This window comes from Megascapheus bottae, chromosome 22, assembly GCF_031878675.1.
Source record: "Megascapheus bottae isolate mThoBot1 chromosome 22, mThoBot2.hap1, whole genome shotgun sequence".
In the NCBI taxonomy this organism is placed as follows: Eukaryota; Metazoa; Chordata; class Mammalia; order Rodentia; family Geomyidae; genus Megascapheus; species Megascapheus bottae.
This window is the reverse complement of record NC_143530.1, coordinates 28,279,941-28,297,473: the sequence shown is the minus strand read 5'-3', so window position 1 is coordinate 28,297,473 and position 17,533 is coordinate 28,279,941. Positions and strand designations below refer to the sequence as shown.

At 44.9% G+C, this 17,533-nt stretch overlaps 2 protein-coding genes across 3 annotated transcripts in view; one reads left to right on the top strand and one right to left on the bottom strand.

Annotated features, from left to right (window-relative positions):
* LOC150048432 (serine hydrolase BPHL-like) overlaps positions 1–10,956 on the top strand; it is a 31,316-nt gene extending 20,360 nt beyond the window's left edge. For both annotated transcript variants that reach the window (XM_090356414.1, XM_090356413.1), the window contains 3 exons: positions 690–821; positions 4,145–4,268; positions 10,689–10,956. In XM_090356414.1, the coding sequence (XP_090212540.1) occupies positions 690–821; positions 4,145–4,268; positions 10,689–10,776 (344 nt within the window). In that variant the 3' untranslated portion in view covers positions 10,777–10,956. The remainder of the gene's footprint in view (positions 1–689; positions 822–4,144; positions 4,269–10,688) is intronic.
* Positions 10,957–12,784: 1,828 nt separating this feature from the next.
* On the bottom strand, positions 12,785–17,283 carry LOC150048431 (tubulin beta-2A chain-like). The gene is made up of 4 exons (XM_090356415.1): positions 17,056–17,283; positions 15,530–15,638; positions 15,116–15,226; positions 12,785–13,851 (listed from the first exon to the last, which is right to left on the bottom strand). Exons 1-4 carry the CDS (start codon positions 17,110–17,112, stop codon positions 12,785–12,787), a joined length of 1,344 nt encoding a protein of 447 aa, XP_090212541.1. The 5' UTR covers positions 17,113–17,283.
* Between the last annotated feature and the right edge of the window lie 250 nt (positions 17,284–17,533).

The following is a 17,533-nucleotide window of genomic DNA, read 5'->3' as shown; positions in this document are numbered from 1 at the left end:
AGAGTGGATAATGTAAGGATGATTTAAAATATAAGGAAGAGCCAGGAGCAGGTAACGCATACCTGCCCTGGCTACTCAGTGGCTGAGATCTGTGGATCAAAACTCGAAGCCAGCCCAGGTGGGAAAATAAATTACTAAATAAATTACTACAAAAAAAGCCAGATGTGGAGCTATGGCTCAAATTGTAGAGCACTAGCCTTAAGCAAAAATAAAAGCTCAAGGACAGTGCCCAAGCCCTCAGTTCAAGCCCCAGGACTTGAAAAAAAAAGTATATGGGAAGAGCTTGGACGTCCATTTTTGAATCCATGAGGTTCCTGGATCCAATCTTTGCAGACACCAAGAGAAAACTATAATGCTACAGTTATACAGTCAAGTTACGGAACTATTTCCTTTTATCTTACACTTTTAACTGACAGCATTCAGGGCCAGTCTGCTTTCACTCACTAGAAGGTAGAGGCCCTTCCCCTTGGTGTACATCCTGAGGAAGACAGCTGATCATCTGTGAATGCACGAGGGTGGTGAAGTAGGCTTCTTGACCTCTGAGCAGAGACCTGGAAAATGTGAGGTGTGTCCATGTAGGCTCTGGGGAGCCTTGCAAGCAGAGCTCAGTTAGTGTAAGGTTCAGAAGTAATACGTGCTAGGGAGAGTTATGAGGCTTAGCCCATCCTGTCCACACTTCTATTTTTCAGGTATCCGAGATGTTTCTAAATGGAGTGAGAAAGCAAGGAAGCCCCTAGAAGTCTTGTATGGCTATGACTACCTAGCCAGAACCTGCGAAAAATGGGTGGAAGGCATAACACAGTTTAAACGTCTGCCAGATGGTAGGTGGCCTGTGATGGTTCTTTTGCCAATGAGATGGATGTATGCATTCCTCCCTGTTGTCCCAAGATTCCTGAATGACTAATGAGCCCACCATTTTCTACACACAGAGAAGACTACTTGTATGCAATAGGAGATCTTGGGTAGCAAGCTTGCCTTACGCTCAAGGGAGAGCTGCATGTGTGAAAGTTGACTTTCTTTTTTTTTTTTTTTGCCAGTCCTGTGCTTGAGCTCAGGGGGCCTGAGCACTGTCCTTGGACTTTCTCAAAGCTAGAGCTCTACCACTTGAGCCTCAACACCACTTCCTTCTTTTTTCTATGTATGTAGTACCGAGGAATCGAACCCCGATCTTCATGCATGCTAGGCAAGCACTTTAACCACTAGGCCAAACTCTCGGCCCCGAAAGTTAACTTTCTGAACCTTTATAGCATATGGCATTTTCCACTTCAGTCTTATGGCTATGATGGTAAAATAGCTCTCCAGAAGAATTTGTTTCTATTTTCTAATTCCAGAATGGGTTCTTAGCAACAAACAAGTCATAATATAGGCAGTACTTTATATTGCACATTGAGACGTGTCACTCCACTGCTCACCTTCCCTCACAATTACAAAACAGGAAGATGTTCCTGTCTCGGTCTTCTACTGTACCAGAACCAGAGAGGAGAGTGCTGACACCTTTCTGAAGAAGACATCATCTTCAGAACCAGGTTATATGACCTTAGCCATGAGTCAACGACTCCCTGCCTTTATCTGAAGAATCAGCGAGATTATCATGTGCAGTAAGCCTTGACATACTTTAGATCCCTTCTGAATTAAAGTCTGTTTTTATGCTATGCATGAGCAAGATTTCCAGAGATATAATAATACCTAAGATGGCCACTTTAGCAGAAAAAACCCCAAGAGGTTATTTTAGTGTACAGTGGTCCGTGATAAGGGAGTGGAAATGGGGCAGAACTTCACGATGAGCATATGGCATAGCACAGACACTTCATGGCTGAGAAGAGAAAAAGAAAAAGAGGGGGTCTGGGGTCCTGTAGTCACCTTTGAAAGTACACACCCCGTGACTTGAAGACCTCTCCTAGGCCCCACCTCTTAAAACATGCATCATCTCCCAGTAGTGCCACGCAGAGGAGCAAATCTTCAACACATGGGACCATAGCAAGCTGTATAAACCCAGGAATCAGTTTCTTCCTCTCTCCCTCTCCCTCCCTCTCCCCACTCCTCTTCCCTCTGTTTTTTTCTCTCTCTCTCCCCTTCTCTTTCTCCATCTCTGCCTCCCTGCCCCTCTTTCTCCTTCCTCCTTTTCATTTGTAATCATGGAAAGAGTAGGTAGGATTTAATCGGGAAGACTTTCAGATACAGGATACTTGTGACTGAAGGATTAATTTGTTCTATTATGTAGTTATTTCCAATGTTTCCAATCATCTGGTATATCAAAAATTTTATAATGGAAAGAATTTTGGAAATGTTCCAATTCTGGTTTAAGTTCAAAACACCACATGCATGCCTTGTAGTGATTCTGTTCTAATGTAGCCTCTGCCACATAAACAAGTCCTTGAGATATATTTCTCTGATCTTAGAACAAACTTCTGTAAAGCAGCAAGTTTGCACTGTGAAACATAAACTTTTGTACTTTATTGAAGAGTATGATTATAAGACAGAAAGATCCAAGGCAGAAATAGTTTGAACAAAGATTCAAAACTACAGCATGATGTGGAAGAACCAAACAGTGTAGAAATATCTTGCAAGAACCCTTTATTTGCAATTGGCCTCTAAGATTTATGGATGTTTGGCTTTGCAGAGGAGTTAACTGCACTGCTTTGGAGTCAGGTGAGTCTGCATTTGAATTACAGCCCTACCACATGGCTTGCTGTCAAAACAGATGGAGACACATGACTTTCAGTTTCCTCTCTGTGACTGGGCTGTGGTAATACCTACCTCATAAAGTTGTGACGATTAAGTGGATAATAAACACCTAGCATCTTGCAGTTTACAGTGTTTGATGGACACTTTCTGTTTCTGTTATAGAAGCCCTCGGTTGATAAATAATGACCTAGTGAGGTAGAATGTCTAAGCCTTGGGAGTATTTAATAGCACAGCATTCCTGGTACGCAGGGACTGCTTGGTTATATCAGCCTGGTCTGAATAAAAGGTAAAAGTGTGCCAGCTCAGCCTCAGGACAGGAAGGTCAAAGACCTAGACACCTACTTCCCTTATCATCATCATCAGGCTACTTCTCATTTGGTGGCCAGCTATCTGCAGAAGAGTCTTAGGTCTGTATCTTGTGGGTAGCAGCATGAGGCTGGCTTCCAGCTAGTTTTGCTGTCGTGCTTTCCTGTCAACACAGGCAGAGATGGGAGAGGGTGAAGGAAAGCCTTCCATGTGGCTCTCTGTTTAGGCTCATGCCAACCACATGACATTATGATTACTCCTATTTTGAGACTGAAGCTCTTGGTGAAAGAGCCTAGGCAGAAGCTGGGGCACAGAGTGGCCATCATTGCCTAAGTAATGCTGTTCTCAGCAGGCCCAGACCCAGACCCCCAGGTCTCAGAGGGTGGGGGGCAGGAAAATGACACAGGCTTGAGCAGTAAACATCAGCAGTTTTCCAGGAACACATTGCAACTCCACTACCAGTCTGTGTATCAGGCTGGTAGCACCTTACCACTATTTGAGGTGTGACCTCCGAAAGTGTCTCATCTGCCCAGTGGCTGATGGGCCACCCTGTATGATAGAAAGAGTTGTAGTTTTCTTTGTAAGTTATTCATTTAAATGAGGCAAAGCAGTTTGTTTGCTAATACAGCTTATAAACAAACACAACAGAGTAATGCAAAGAGAAACCCAAGGCTGTTGGAGCTGGAGAGAGTCCCAAATTCAAAGCAGTTTTCCCAGACAAGAAAACAGCCACAGAGGTAGGCAGTAGTCACCTTTCCATCATTAAGGAAATACCTCGGGTAATTAATTAACTACAAGAAAAAAGGCTTATTTGGTTTGCAGTGCTGAAGGTTCCAGTCTGTGGCAAAGAGGCCTCATGGCTTTGGTCCTTCCGGGAGCACATTGTGGTAGGAACATGTGACAGTGCAAAGTGGCTCACATCAAGGAGCAAATGAGAAGAGAGGATGGGGTGGGGCCCTCCAGCCTCCTTGACAAGCACTCCAATGACCTAAAAACTTATACTAGTTCCTGCCTTCGAAAAGTTCCACCACACTCTAATAGCCCTTCTACAGGAACCGTCCTGCATCCAGGCTGCATCCCTGAGGCTGTGGAGCCTGTTGTTCCTCCTTCAGAATGCAAGCACCGAGGTGGGTTTCTGGGCCTTGCCTTGCAGGTAACATCTGCCGTCACTTGCTGCCCCTGGTCCAGTGCCCCACCCTAATTGTGCATGGAGAAAAGGACCCTCTGGTTCCACGGTTTCATGCAGACTTCATACATGAGCATGTGAAAAGCTCAAGGTGAGTCCAGCCTCAGCATCTCTGAAAGGAAGCATGAACAGTGGAGGTTGTGGAGGCGGGGGGTGGGCGGGTGTGTACCTCCATTTGACCAGTTAGTAGCAGCATGTTTAAGATACCCCAGAGACATGGAGAGCAGCGACTCTGACCAGTGGGAAACCAGGAACTGGAAAGAAAGGGCTTCTCTGATTCTTGTAAAGGGTAAATGTGCAGATGGGAACTAAGTTTAGGTTTTGTGTGTGTGTGTGTGTGTGTGTGTGTGTCTGTGTGTGTGTGTGTGTGTCTGTATGCTGGTCCCAAGTCTTGAATTTAGGGCCTGGACACCATCCAGAGCTTTTTTGCGCAAGGCTAGCACTCTTGTCACTTGAGCCACAGGTTACATTTCAGCTTTTTGGTGGTTAACTGGAGATAAGATTCTCATGAACTTTCCTGCCTGGCTGGCTTTGAACCTTGATCCTCAGATCTTAGCCTCCTGAATAGCTAGGATTACACGTGTAAGCTACAGGTTCCTAGTGCTGTTTAGATTTTATCAATCTTATTGATGATTGAGCAATTTTGTGTAATTTGGGAAGTTTCAGCTTAGTTTTTGTTATCATGAAAGTTCTGCCTACCCAGGAAAAAAAATGCATAGACAGGAAATCATGTTAGTCCTGCTATGCACTTAAATACTATCATCACTACCATTTTTATACATGATGTAACCGTGGTCTATACTTACCTCTGAGGTCTGCTTTGTTTCATGCTTGAAATTATATTATAAACTTTTAATGTATTTCAGCCTTAAATATGAGAAAACAAAAATGAGAAAATAGCAGGAATCACAAACTTCTTCATGTACTGGCTATGGTACAGAGCCGTAAGGTGCAAAGAAAGCTGATAGATTCAGATCATGTTATGGTCAGGTACTGTGGCTCATGTTGTAATCCTGGATACTCAGAAGACTGAGATATGAGGATTGTAGTTTGAAGCCCAGACAGAAAAGTCTCACAGATTTTTATCTCCAATTAATCACCAAAACAGCTGGGAGTGGAGGTGTGGCTCAATGGATAGAATGCCGGCCCCAGTACTCACACATACAAAACAAAACAAACATCATAGTTTTAGACAAGCTTTCAGATACAGACAACTTTATAATCTGCCTTTGTGCTTTGGTCTCATTTCATATTTTTAGACTATGTGCATGTGATTTTCTTCATAGCATATTATGTTTTAAAATGTATTTGGCATAAAACACCTAATTATATTTTCCTACAAACTTATGAAAAGTAAAGCATCCATTTTACAGATAGGAAGCAAGGCTTTTCCATGTTAAACATCTTTCAGGTGATACAGCAGTAAATGACAAATTTTGGACTTTCTCCTACTATATAGTGTTTGCCTCACAGCCCAACTGTCTCTTGTAACTGTACTTTCAGTGTGGCAGTCAGCTGCCAGGTGGCCTGCTTAGTGGTCAGCTCTAGAAGGGACAGAATATTCCACAATGTCTTTATGGACAATGTAGCGGGAACAATTCAGTAAAGTCAGGCTAGGAGAAAGTTCAGTATGGCAACTCTTCCAGATACATTGCCTAGTTACAGAATACAGAGATATGAGACACAGACACACCACAAAACATTGTGGAAGATCATTTTTCTTAAAATTATAAGTTTGGAACAAATGGCTGGTGGATAAAGTGTTATTAGCAACGATTATCTCAAACTGGCCTATTTTCCACTGTCTCTTGTAAAAGAGCCTTGACGTTGGACAGGGATGTACCTAGAACATCTTGGCTTGAGAACCCATGAAAGGAAGCTGGATTCCTGGAGTTCTGTAGTCCAACTATGATGGTGTACAATCTGAAAGCAGGGGAACATCTCAGGAGAGCAGGCTTCTAATGAACTTGACATTTCATTACCTCGCCAGATGCATTATTAATTATACTTATAGTCTTCATCTGTCCCATCAGGGATGATTACAGGATATTATGTATGATGCAAAGCCCAACCCGTCTTTCCTCTCTTCTACCTTTTGTTGCAGGATATTTGTTCTGAATGACACCCTCATCCCCAATATTGACAACTTATATTGACTTTATTGGGGCAGAACCCTGCTGTAAGTCTGTATTTTTTCATAGTTCTGGAGTCTAAGCACAAAGCAGGATTGATTTTTGCTGAGTTCCCAGACCCCAAGCTGTAGATACCTGTCTTTCCCCCCATATCTTCAAGTGTTCTTCCCTCTGCATCTGTGTCCAAATTTCTTAGAAGGATTCCAGTCACCATGTGGCCTTATTTTGAACAAACTAAAGACCCTGAGATCTCAATATATGAATTAAGGGGGCACAATTCAGCTCATGATTTTGTTTCAGATTTCATACACAAGGTCCCTAGCAGAGACCAGGGTTTCATAGCCAAGTACCAATCGCTTGTGCCTTGTCTGCAATCCCTCTGTAGCCCTTGGTGCCTCCCTTGCCTGTACACCCTTTCCATCATGGATCCTCTTTAGTGAGACTTCTTACCCCGAAGTCTGTGGCTCTATAGTCATACCTTTTTTTTCTCCTATTTTTTCAACTGTCACTACTTTTTATTATTATTTTTATTGTCATTATACAGGTGATGTACAGAGGGGTTACAGTTACATAAGTCACATAATGAGTACATTTCTTTTTGGAAAGTGTCACTACTTCCCTCATGCTTTCCCAGTTTTTCCTTCCACCCCTACTACAAGTTATATAGTTCATTTTCCACGTACTGTCTAAAAATGATCACTGTTGCATTTGTTCATTCCCTGTCCCTCTATTTTTGTGCCCTCTTACCCACCCAAAGGCAGATAAATAAACAAACAAAACAGTACTAAAACAAAAATGACAATAAAAACCCTCTTATTTCCATTTTCTGTAGCTTATTTTGATAAATGTTATTTTATATGATCTGATGCACAAAGGCATCGTGCCTTAGTATTCCTTTGTTAAGAATATCCTCCCTTGGTCTCCTTTAGTTTTTTTTTTTTTTTTGCCAGTCCTGGGCTTGGGCTCAGGGCTTGAGCACTGTCCTTGGACTTTCTCAAGGCTAGTACTCTACCACTTGAGCCTCAGCACCACTTCCGGCTTTTTTGTATGTATGTGGTACCGAGGAATCGAACCCGGGTCTTCATGCATGCTAGGCAAGCACTTTAACCACTAGGCCAAACTCCTGGCCCCGGTCTCCTTTAGTTTTAAGTGCCTAGAATCCTGTATAATTTATTATGTTCTAATGTATTTTACACCTAGCTTCTGCATATGAGGAAAACATGCTTGACTTACCTCACTTTACATGATTTGTTCTAGGTCCATCTATTTCCCTGCAAATGACATAATATTCTTTCTAATGGCTATGGAAAATTCCATTGTGTATAGGTACCTCAGTTTGGGTCTGGTGATCTATTGTAGGGCATATGGGCTGTTTTCATAACGTGGCCATTGTGAGTAGTACAGCAATGACCATGGATATGCAAGTGTTGTTATGGTGTCCTGGCTTCGGGTGTTCTGTGTAGATGCGCAGAAGTGTATGGCTGGGTCATAGGGAAGATCTTTGTTTCATCTTTTGAGGAACTTCCAGACTGTACTCATACCCTTTAAACAGCTGCTGGCATATGATTTCCTTTCCCTCCTGCTGACCATTCTAACACTTCTTACTAATACTTTATATCGAGCTACCAAGGAAAGAAAGCCATAACTGCAGTAGGAAGGCTCCAGCCCCATCCTTGGGCTCCTAACTGGATCAGGAAGGCTTTGTCTTCCACACATCATGTAAGAACACAGTCAAATGGCATGGACAGGAGTGCTGCACTTCAAGCTGCAGCATCTCTGAGAAAGCAGCTTCTAAAGTAGTTTTTTTTTCCTAATGAGTGAGATGTGGTTGGAGTGAAGCAAAGTTACTTCTCAGTGAGATGTCTACCCCACCACACCCTCAACCCCAAGCCTTGTAGAGGAAAGCTTAGGGAACATACTCTCTCCCAGCTTTACCAAAGGAGCTTACACCTCACCCATTATTACCTTTTCCTTAGGGCTTTCTAGAAGTTGCAGGACTGGAACAGGTCCTATTTCTGAAGAACCAGTGCTCTAATACAGTACTAGGTTTTTGTGGTAGTAGAAGGAACGCCTGGCAGGGACAAACACCCTGGAGCAGAGCTGCTGTCCATGTTCATGATGAGAAAGATCCTCCCACACAAATCAGCCACTCTTTTGGTTTCTGGTGCAGACAGAATTGCTCCTCTTCTTCTTGGCTGGCTATTGTGTAGGTTGTAAGCAGCTGTGATGTCTGTCGCACTCATCTGAAGTAAAGATACCCAACAGTCAAGATGGGTGCCTCCCTTAGGTCCTTTGGAAGCTGGAAAAGTGAGAGTGAGAATGGGTCACTCAGCCAGGCCATGTTTCTAGTCCCCTTCTTGACTGGAAAGGAGTGGATCTAGCAGCCCTTGATACACTGTGGGTCAGGTCAGCTTCTCATTCCCCCATGGGCTAGAGTTCCTATCTCCCCATAGCTGTCAGATGCCACAAGGAACCACCACGGGAAGTAGGAACTTGCACACTTCCTGTAATGCTGCTTCACTGCCAATGAGCTATGCGTTTGATGGCATGGGTGACGGGTCCTGCTACTGTTGCAGGAGACTGTTGACTGAAAAACCCCTTTTAATGGGTCATGGGATTTGATCCTTTTGTTGTCTGGGTGAGAAGTATTCATCCAAGTCTTGATGGCCAATATGTATACCTGCTCATAGCAGTCCTGTTCTCAAGGAAGAACACATGTTAGATTTCAGGTAGTGAGTCCTTTGCCAGACTGAAAGGAGGAAGGTATACTAAGGATCTCCAGATGACTCTCGAGTTATCAGGGATAAGAATCATTTCTTTCATACTTTTATCCTTCTGTCTGTCAGTCTACCCACCCAGCCACCCACTCATCTAGTTCTATCATGTTTTTCATGAAGAAGATTGAAGTTAGATTTTATTTTCCTAGGACTTAGAGCTTTGATAGAAAGACTGGATCAGTACTGAAGAGCTAGAAAGAAGGGACTCATGGCTGATAACTGTGTCTTCCTCTCCTTACTAGGAACAAACTTATTGTAGAAACCTGGTAGAGCATATGACAGCCAGATTGACTCCATTCGGAGTGGACTTCAGATGGTCAAGTTAGGGCTTCTCTTTTTTCAGGTTATGGGTGCAGTTAAGCTAGGAGCTGCCCTTATCTCACCTGTTAGCCTCCCTGGCAGCTGGTTCTATCTCAGGTCTTCAACATCCCTATAAACCTATGCCTTGTGCAAGGCGACTGGGACTGTACCTTTGGGGTTGAAGCTGTTTTGGACATTATGGTTTGAATTTATGATGCTCCTGGTTATTATTAAGAACATTAGCCTTCCAGTGACCTCCAAAAGATGCCAAAGGTTTATCCTCTAATTTGAAAGGAAGATATGTGGATCTCTCACTCATGATAGAGTGACAAGAGGTCTGATCCCTTCTCAGGCCAGCTCCCTTCCCCAGGGAAGGGCTAGGTGGTACAGCTGTAGCTCAAGTGGTAGAGCTCTCAGTACCTACTACTGAGGTAGTGAGAGATTGCCACAATTCATACTGGAATTTTGCACCAGTGTAGTCCTTGCTACATCTGCTTGACAAGGTAGGCATACTAGCTTGAACTTGTACTTACAATCCTCAACCTTTGTTAAATGTTTCCCTATTTCGACACTTTGGTAAATAATGAAATACAAACATCAGAGACAGTTATTTTTTTAAGGAATTGACCCAATTTGTAAGCCTTCTTCTACTCAAATCTAAAGCCTTAACAGGACAGAGGTACCATCAAGATGAATTTCAACAGCTATTGAAGTAGCTCTGGGCTCAGGCCTTGATAACAGCCCTGGCTGTCCTGAGGTATCTTGCCATGTTTGGTGGCTAGAGTAAGGCTTCTCATGCTTACAAACATGAAAATCTTTAACAGTAACCTGATAGTAGCTTTGACTTTCTATGTTCTTTTTCCTATTATGCAGACAGCCCCAATTAACAACCTGCTCAGCCCCGTGGACTCTGGATATGTTTTGTTTTTAATATGCTTCTGGCCTTCTTTCTTGAAATCAACTTCACTGAAAAGAATTTTTTTTTAACAAATGATCACTAAATGACCTCTCTCATGTTGTCCAAACCATGTTTTAAATGCTATGATTTCAAATATGCTATTTCTGTCCCTGATAGGTAAGGGCTGTAAAGTCAAAGTTAACCCGTGTGCTTAGAGGCTATAGTGGTTGTCCCCTGTTTTACTGTACAGGGAAAGTTTACACAGTTCTTTCCATGGTTCCCCAGTGCTAGTTATGGGGAAAATGGACACTTCTCACTTCAGATTTTTATGAAAGGTTGAAGGAAAATAATTTTAAATGGTGTGCCTGCCATTGGTGAAAAGAATCTTTGTTTCATTTGTTTAGGTTGCATCTGATGCCAGAAGGCAAACACAACCTGCACTTACGATTTGCAAAAGAATTCAACAATTTAGTGGAAGACTTTCTACAATGAAAATATACCTGAGGACTTCGGTATGCTAGAAGTTCTGTGGTGAGAGCCTTGATCATGCTGTTCCATCACAATACCTCCCATCACACCTCAGTTCCTAAGAATCCTGTCTTCCCTACAATGTGATCCAAGTCAGGTGCTTGTTACACATGGAAAAAGCTTAAGTAAAGGCTCCAAAATGAAGTTATGTTTAACAATAATTTGCACATTTCTATCATTCTCTTAAAAATAAGTTCCATATTTTCAGGTATGCTTTTATGGTGTTCACGTCTATTTACAGTATTTAGAATGTACAGTACACCTTTATTTTATAGGTAAAGATGGGATGTCTTGATTTTATTTTTGCCAGTCCCAGGGCTTGATCTCAAGGCCTGACCACTGTGCTAGGGCTTTCTCAAGGCTATAGCGCTCTACCACTTGAGCCATAGCACCACTTCCAGCTTTTCCAGTGTATGTGTTACCAAGGAATCAAAGTCCAGTTTCTGTGCCTGCTGGGCAAGCACTTTACCACTAGGCCAAACTCCTGGTCATATGTCTTTATATTCATCATCTTGTGCAGAAACAGACTTGTTAAAGATTTTATTTCCTTCCTCTAGAACATTGTAGGGTATCTAGGAAAAGTGTAAAGAAAGCAGGTTTGCTTTTTACCCAATCTACTCTTCACTCCTGGTTACTAAGAGGTTTAAAAGCTGCCTTGGGGTATAAAACTGTAGCTCAAGTGGTAAAGGACTAGCCTTGAGCCAAAGAAGCCCAGAGGAGTGTCCAGGACCCGAGGTCAAGCCCCCTCCTCTAAAGCTGCCTTTGCTGGGCCCATTAACTCAAAGCAGCATCTAGGCATCTCTGCCTCCATTTTATGTCCACTCTACCTATTCTCTGTAGTCACTTTAGAATCCAGGAAGAATTGTCAATAATATCTCTCCACTAGGGATGGAAGGAACAGTAGAGACTCCTGGATACAGCCCACCCACCAGCCATTGAACACTTGTTTATCTTTACCAGTAGGATAGTGAGAACTTCTCCAGAACCCAGCCAAAAGTAAGACAGAAATAGTGATCCACCCGGCCATGCTTTGACCAGCACTGCTTAATAGTTGTGCATTGATGCAAACCTGTATTTCCCTGTCCTTGTCTCTTTATCAACCTACAGGTCATTTTTAAATGTCAAAAACCAGAAAGGTATACTGAAATGGTTGTTTCCAGGGACACTTCTGTGCCATGTAATCTTTCTGTGCTTTATAATGCCTCTTTATTTGGTGTGTAGAGGTGCATGGCAGGAGCTGGTGGAATGAATTCCAAAGTTTGGGCCTGGAGACTGAAAATTCTGATTTCATGGACTCACTATTCAGAGATCTTTAGTATTTTGACCCAGGGGAATAGATATTTTTAAGAATATCTTTTTACAAAACACCAAGGATGCAATTAATTAAAAGTGCGGATGCAGAAATTCTAAATTGCTATTAAGATTAATCTTTGAGCCACGTACTGGTGGCTCATACCTATAATGCTAGCTACTCAGGAGACTGAGATCATAGAATTGAGACCCAAAGCCAGCTGCAGCAGACAAATCTGAGATAAACTTACCTCCAATTATCCAGCAAAAGGGTGGAAGTGGGGATATGGCTTACATGACAGTGTGCCAGCACAGAGTCAAAAAAACAAAGAGTGAGAGGCTGTGAATTTAAGGCCAGTGCTGATTCTTGAAAAAAGAAAAAAATGAGTAAACTTTTATTTCAGAAACATTGGTGAAAGATCAAGGCTATTCAAAGGATAATAAGGACTACAGGTATTAATACACGTGTTTCTTTATTAGCATAGATATATGTTAAAATACTAGCATAGATATGATAAAAAATACATGTTAAAAATATTGTAATCTTTAAAGGAGATCCACTTATTACATCAACAGTGAATTTCTGCCATAGGCAATACTGAGCACCATGGTATACAAATAAAACACCATGCTGGAGGACAACAAGCGTTCACTAAGGGTACACGATGGATTTCAGAAGTTCTTAAGCCTCCTCCTCAACCTCCTCCTCCTCCTCCTCAAATTCCCCCTGTTCATCAGCGGTGGCATCCTGGTACTGCTGGTACTCTGACACCAGGTCGTTCAAGTTGCTCTCAGCCTCGGTGAACTCCATCTCGTCCATGCCCTCGCCGGTGTACCAGTGCAGGAAAGCCTTGCGCCGGAACATGGCCGTGAACTGCTCTGAGATGCGCTTGAACGGCTCCTGGATGGCGGTGTTGTTGCCTATGAAGGTGGCTGACATCTTGAGGCCACGAGGGGGAATGTCGCACACGGCCGTCTTCACGTTGTTGGGGATCCACTCCACGAAGTAGCTGCTGTTCTTGTTCTGCATGTGGAGCATCTGCTCGTCCACCTCCCTCATGGACATGCGGCCCCGGAAGATGGCAGCCGCCGTCAAGTAGCGGCCGTGGCGTGGGTCACAGGCGACCATCATGTTCTTGGAGTCGAACATCTGGCGGGTGAGCTCGGGCACCGTGAGGGCCCGGTACTGCTGGCTGCCCCGGCTGGTCAGGGGGGCAAAGCCTGGCATGAAGAAGTGCAGGCGGGGGAAGGGCACCATGTTCACGGCCAGCTTGCGCAGGTCAGCGTTGAGCTGGCCCGGGAAGCGCAGGCAGGTGGTGACACCGCTCATGGTGCCTGACACCAGGTGGTTGAGGTCCCCATAGGTGGGGGTGGGCAGCTTCAGGGTACGGAAGCAGATATCATACAGGGCTTCGTTGTCTATGGAGAAGGTCTCATCTGTGTTCTCCACGAGCTGGTGGACGGAGAGGATGGCGTTGTAGGGCTCCACCACTGTGTCCGACACCTTGGGCGAGGGCATGACACTGAAGGTGTTCATGATGCGGTCTGGGTACTCTTCTCGGATCTTGCTGATGAGCAGCGTGCCCATGCCTGAGCCAGTGCCACCTCCCAGGGAGTGGGTCAGCTGGAAGCCCTGGAGACAGTCACAGCTTTCTGACTCCTTCCTCACCACATCCATGACAGAGTCCACCAACTCAGCTCCCTCTGTGTAGTGGCCCTTGGCCCAGTTATTGCCTGCTCCGCTCTGACCTGCAAGAAGGAAAGAGTGTCAGAAAAAGACTCAAGGAATAATGACTTACATCATTTCAATTGTGGATAAAGTACGACTTCCTAGAACATTGATATTTTCTTAGACATACATTTGTTAGATGAAGAAAATACATTTGTTACATGAAAATACTTTGTTTCACAGTGATCTTCAAAAGTCCTAGGCATCTTGATAAAATTTAAGAAAAAAAAACTGGTGGAGAAAGAATACATTTAACCAAACCAAAGAGCCTGTAGCAGGATGAGCAGGGGCCTAGAGGCACATGGCTTAGTGGTTAGAGTGTTAACCAATGAGTGAAAGCATCAAGTACCAAGTTGGAGTTCTGATCTCAGACCAAAAAAAAGGAAAAAAAGAAAAATGAACAGAACATTTAAATTAGGTTTGATTGTTTCTTTTTTTTAACCAATCCTGGGGCTTGAACTCAAAGCCTGAGCACTGTCCTTGGGCTTTCTCAAAACCAGCACTCTACCACCTGAGCCATAGTACCCCTTCCAGTTTTTTCTATGGGTGTGGTATCAAGAAACAAAGCCAGGTCTTTGTGCATAGTAGGCAAGCACTCTACCACTAGGCCAAACTTCCAGCAATTATTAGGTACTACTAGGTGAAACTGAACTGTCTGTGGTAGCCTGTCCCTGAATTTCAGCTCCTCTAGTAGAGAAAGGAGAGTCATGGTCCAAAGGCCAGTCTGGGTCTGGGATGGGGGAGTGGGGGAGGAAGGTGATGCCATGTCTGAAAAATAAAACACAATAGCAGAGAGTATGAGTGGAGTATTAGAGCACTTGTGTGGCAAGTACAAGTCCCTGAAATCAAACCCCAGCACTGTTCTCCCTCAGGCACAAAGCAAGATGGAGAAAGCACAGTGTGGTCAGAGAAGATGCTTTTCAAGTACTTGTCTAAACATAGTCATAAGCTGTGCTTATGACTTTGACATCCCCAAATGGTTAGTCATTGTCCACAGTTCTTTGAAATTACCTGCATTTGTGAAGCCCTAGTGGAAGATTTCTTTGTTCTGTTTCTTCAGAAGCAGCTCTGTCATGGAGGGCTGGCCAGCCTCGCAGGCTAGCACTGACCTATGAGTTGTCTAAAGGGTCTGAAGCATGACCTCAACATACTGGGTGTGCTAGTCCAGGACTGGGGGCGGGGGGGAGTGGTATATCGATCCAGACTCGACAGTGAACAGAAAGTGATAGAATACATGGGTTTAGGAAAAAGAGGATCAGTTTATCTCCTCCCATGAAAACATACCAAACACAAAGTTGTCTGGCCTGAAGATCTGCCCCAATGGTCCTGATCTCACTGAGTCCATGGTGCCCGGCTCCAGGTCCACTAGGATGGACCGAGGGACATATCTGTTACCTGTGGGAACAAGAGCAGTTTTAGACCTGTGCTTGGAAAGCAAATCATAAGCAGAGCTCATAAACCTAGGGAGCTCTCACAGCAGAATTCATTGCAGCAAATTCCAGCACTTGAGACAAAAGAAGGAAACAGGAATGGACATAGTGAGCATGCTTTATCCAGCAGGAATCTTCAGCAACTAAACCAGTTATTCTGCAGTTAGCATTTAAAGCGCTATGCAAACAGCATTTCCTGGTCGTTTGTATACTCCCAGGGCCTTTCCTTTGCCACAATGGAAAGCCAGGTTGCCATCCAAATACTTACCAGCAGCTTCATTGTAGTACACGTTGATTCTCTCCAGCTGCAGGTCACTGTCGCCATGGTAAGTGCCAGTGGGGTCGATGCCATGCTCATCACTGATGACCTCCCAAAACTGAGATGAAATTGAATCATATCATGATCTGGAATCCTAACTGTCCCCAAGAATGGCCTTGAATGGTTGCCATTCTGGTCAGGCAGTGGAAAGGAATGTAGAAAGCTGCTGTCCTCCATTTCCTGCAGCTGCTACTGCATAGGGGCTTGGAAATCTACAGTGCCTCTCATCAGCCATATTAAGAGCACAGACTGAAAGGCTGGGAGGAGCCTGGGAGTGAGGGCATAGAAAATCCCTTTCTAGAAAGCTGTGGAGGGAGGGGGCTCTATCTCTCTAAAAGAACTGAAAGCAGGCTAAGTCTAGGCTGATGATTTGGTTCAGGTGAGAAAGAGGTTCCAATGGCCTCATCCAGCATTGCCTCCACAATCAATGGCATCTGGCATAGACCCCTTCCTCCTCCTCCTCCTCTTCCCCCTCCCCCCCCCAGCTTTCAACAAACCAGATTTATGCCACCATTCTACATATTGGCCTCTGGGCACAGACTTCTGGCTGGGAGTAGACTAGGAAAGCAGGCACAATTCTGGGAGAATGCCTGGGCTGCAGTGGGGGAAGCTGACCATCATGAGGCAGTCTCCTTTGTGAGTTAGCAGCAGGAAAGGGGGCAGGACAAAAAGATGGGGAATATGGCAGCTTGGAAAGAGATCATATCCTTGTAGGGGTGTCTACCCACACCCACACACCATGCCCACTGCTGCCTGTTGTCTAAAATAAAAATAATGATAAAGACAGCATTTTACAATTTTGTTAATCTCTTCCCTATCTGGCTTAATAGAAAACATTTGGCCTCTCACAGCTGTATTCCATCTATTGCAGCACCAGGTTCTGGTTAGATTACATCAAGAGAATCTGGCCTCACAGGATCTAAGGGCTTTTCACTAAAACACTGAAAACGCCGAACTAAAAAACAGTCCATCTTAATGGAAATGAGGTGGGGAATAAAGTCTCACTCTGAGAAGAACTGTTCTTGCCTATCTGATAGGTATCTGTGGACCTAAAGAGAAGCCTCTGCATCTGTCAGCCCACTGACACTGCATTTCTTTCATTCAAACCGGACAAAAATGCAAGAGGAACATTCCAGTGAGACTAAGGCTACCTATGACCAGAGCCTCCTGCTGTACTAATACAAGCAGAGGAATGCCAACTCACCCCTGCAGAAGGGTGTTGTCTCTAGATAATTTGCCTAGATGAAAGGCCAACACAAGTCGCCTACTGGCACCCTGGCAGGTTGAGCGGCTTCCTGGGCTACCCCTGCCCAGTGGCCTGGTCGCTTGGAATGTGCCACCTGGACAGCCCAGGGGCTGCAGCAGGCTCTGCCTGGGTCCAGGCCCTGCACCCTCTCTGGCCTGCCACACATAACCCAGGGACCGCTGGGCTCCAACAGCGACCCCACCAGACCTCTCTCCTGGGGCACACCCACCTTAGCTCCGATCTGGTTGCCGCACTGGCCCGCCTGGATGTGCACGATCTCCCGCATGGTGCTGGCTGCAGAGCAGGTGGAAGAGCTGTCACTCAAGGCTGGGCACGCGAAGCGAACAGGAAGGAGCCTAGGAGCAAAGACTGGCCACAGCTCCCTGGCTCCCACATTTAAGCCCCCACACCGCCCCGCCCACTCAGAGGCCCTGGTGGGCGTGGACTCGGGGGGCGGGGCCGGGACTGAGGCCCCACAGGTGCGAGGTTTGTAGGCTTGGGGAGCAGTGCTGGGGCGCCTCGCTGGGGCCACTGGGTCCCAGGAAGGCACCAGTCTATGGCAGGAGACACCCTCGCTGGGTCCTTCCGTCATGTTGCAGCCCCTTCCCATCCTTACTACCCCCTCCCCCCCTTCTCGCGGGCAAGAACCAGAACTCCTGGGCCTCGCAGGGTCCTTTTTTCCATTCCTTGGGGAATCCATGGCTTGT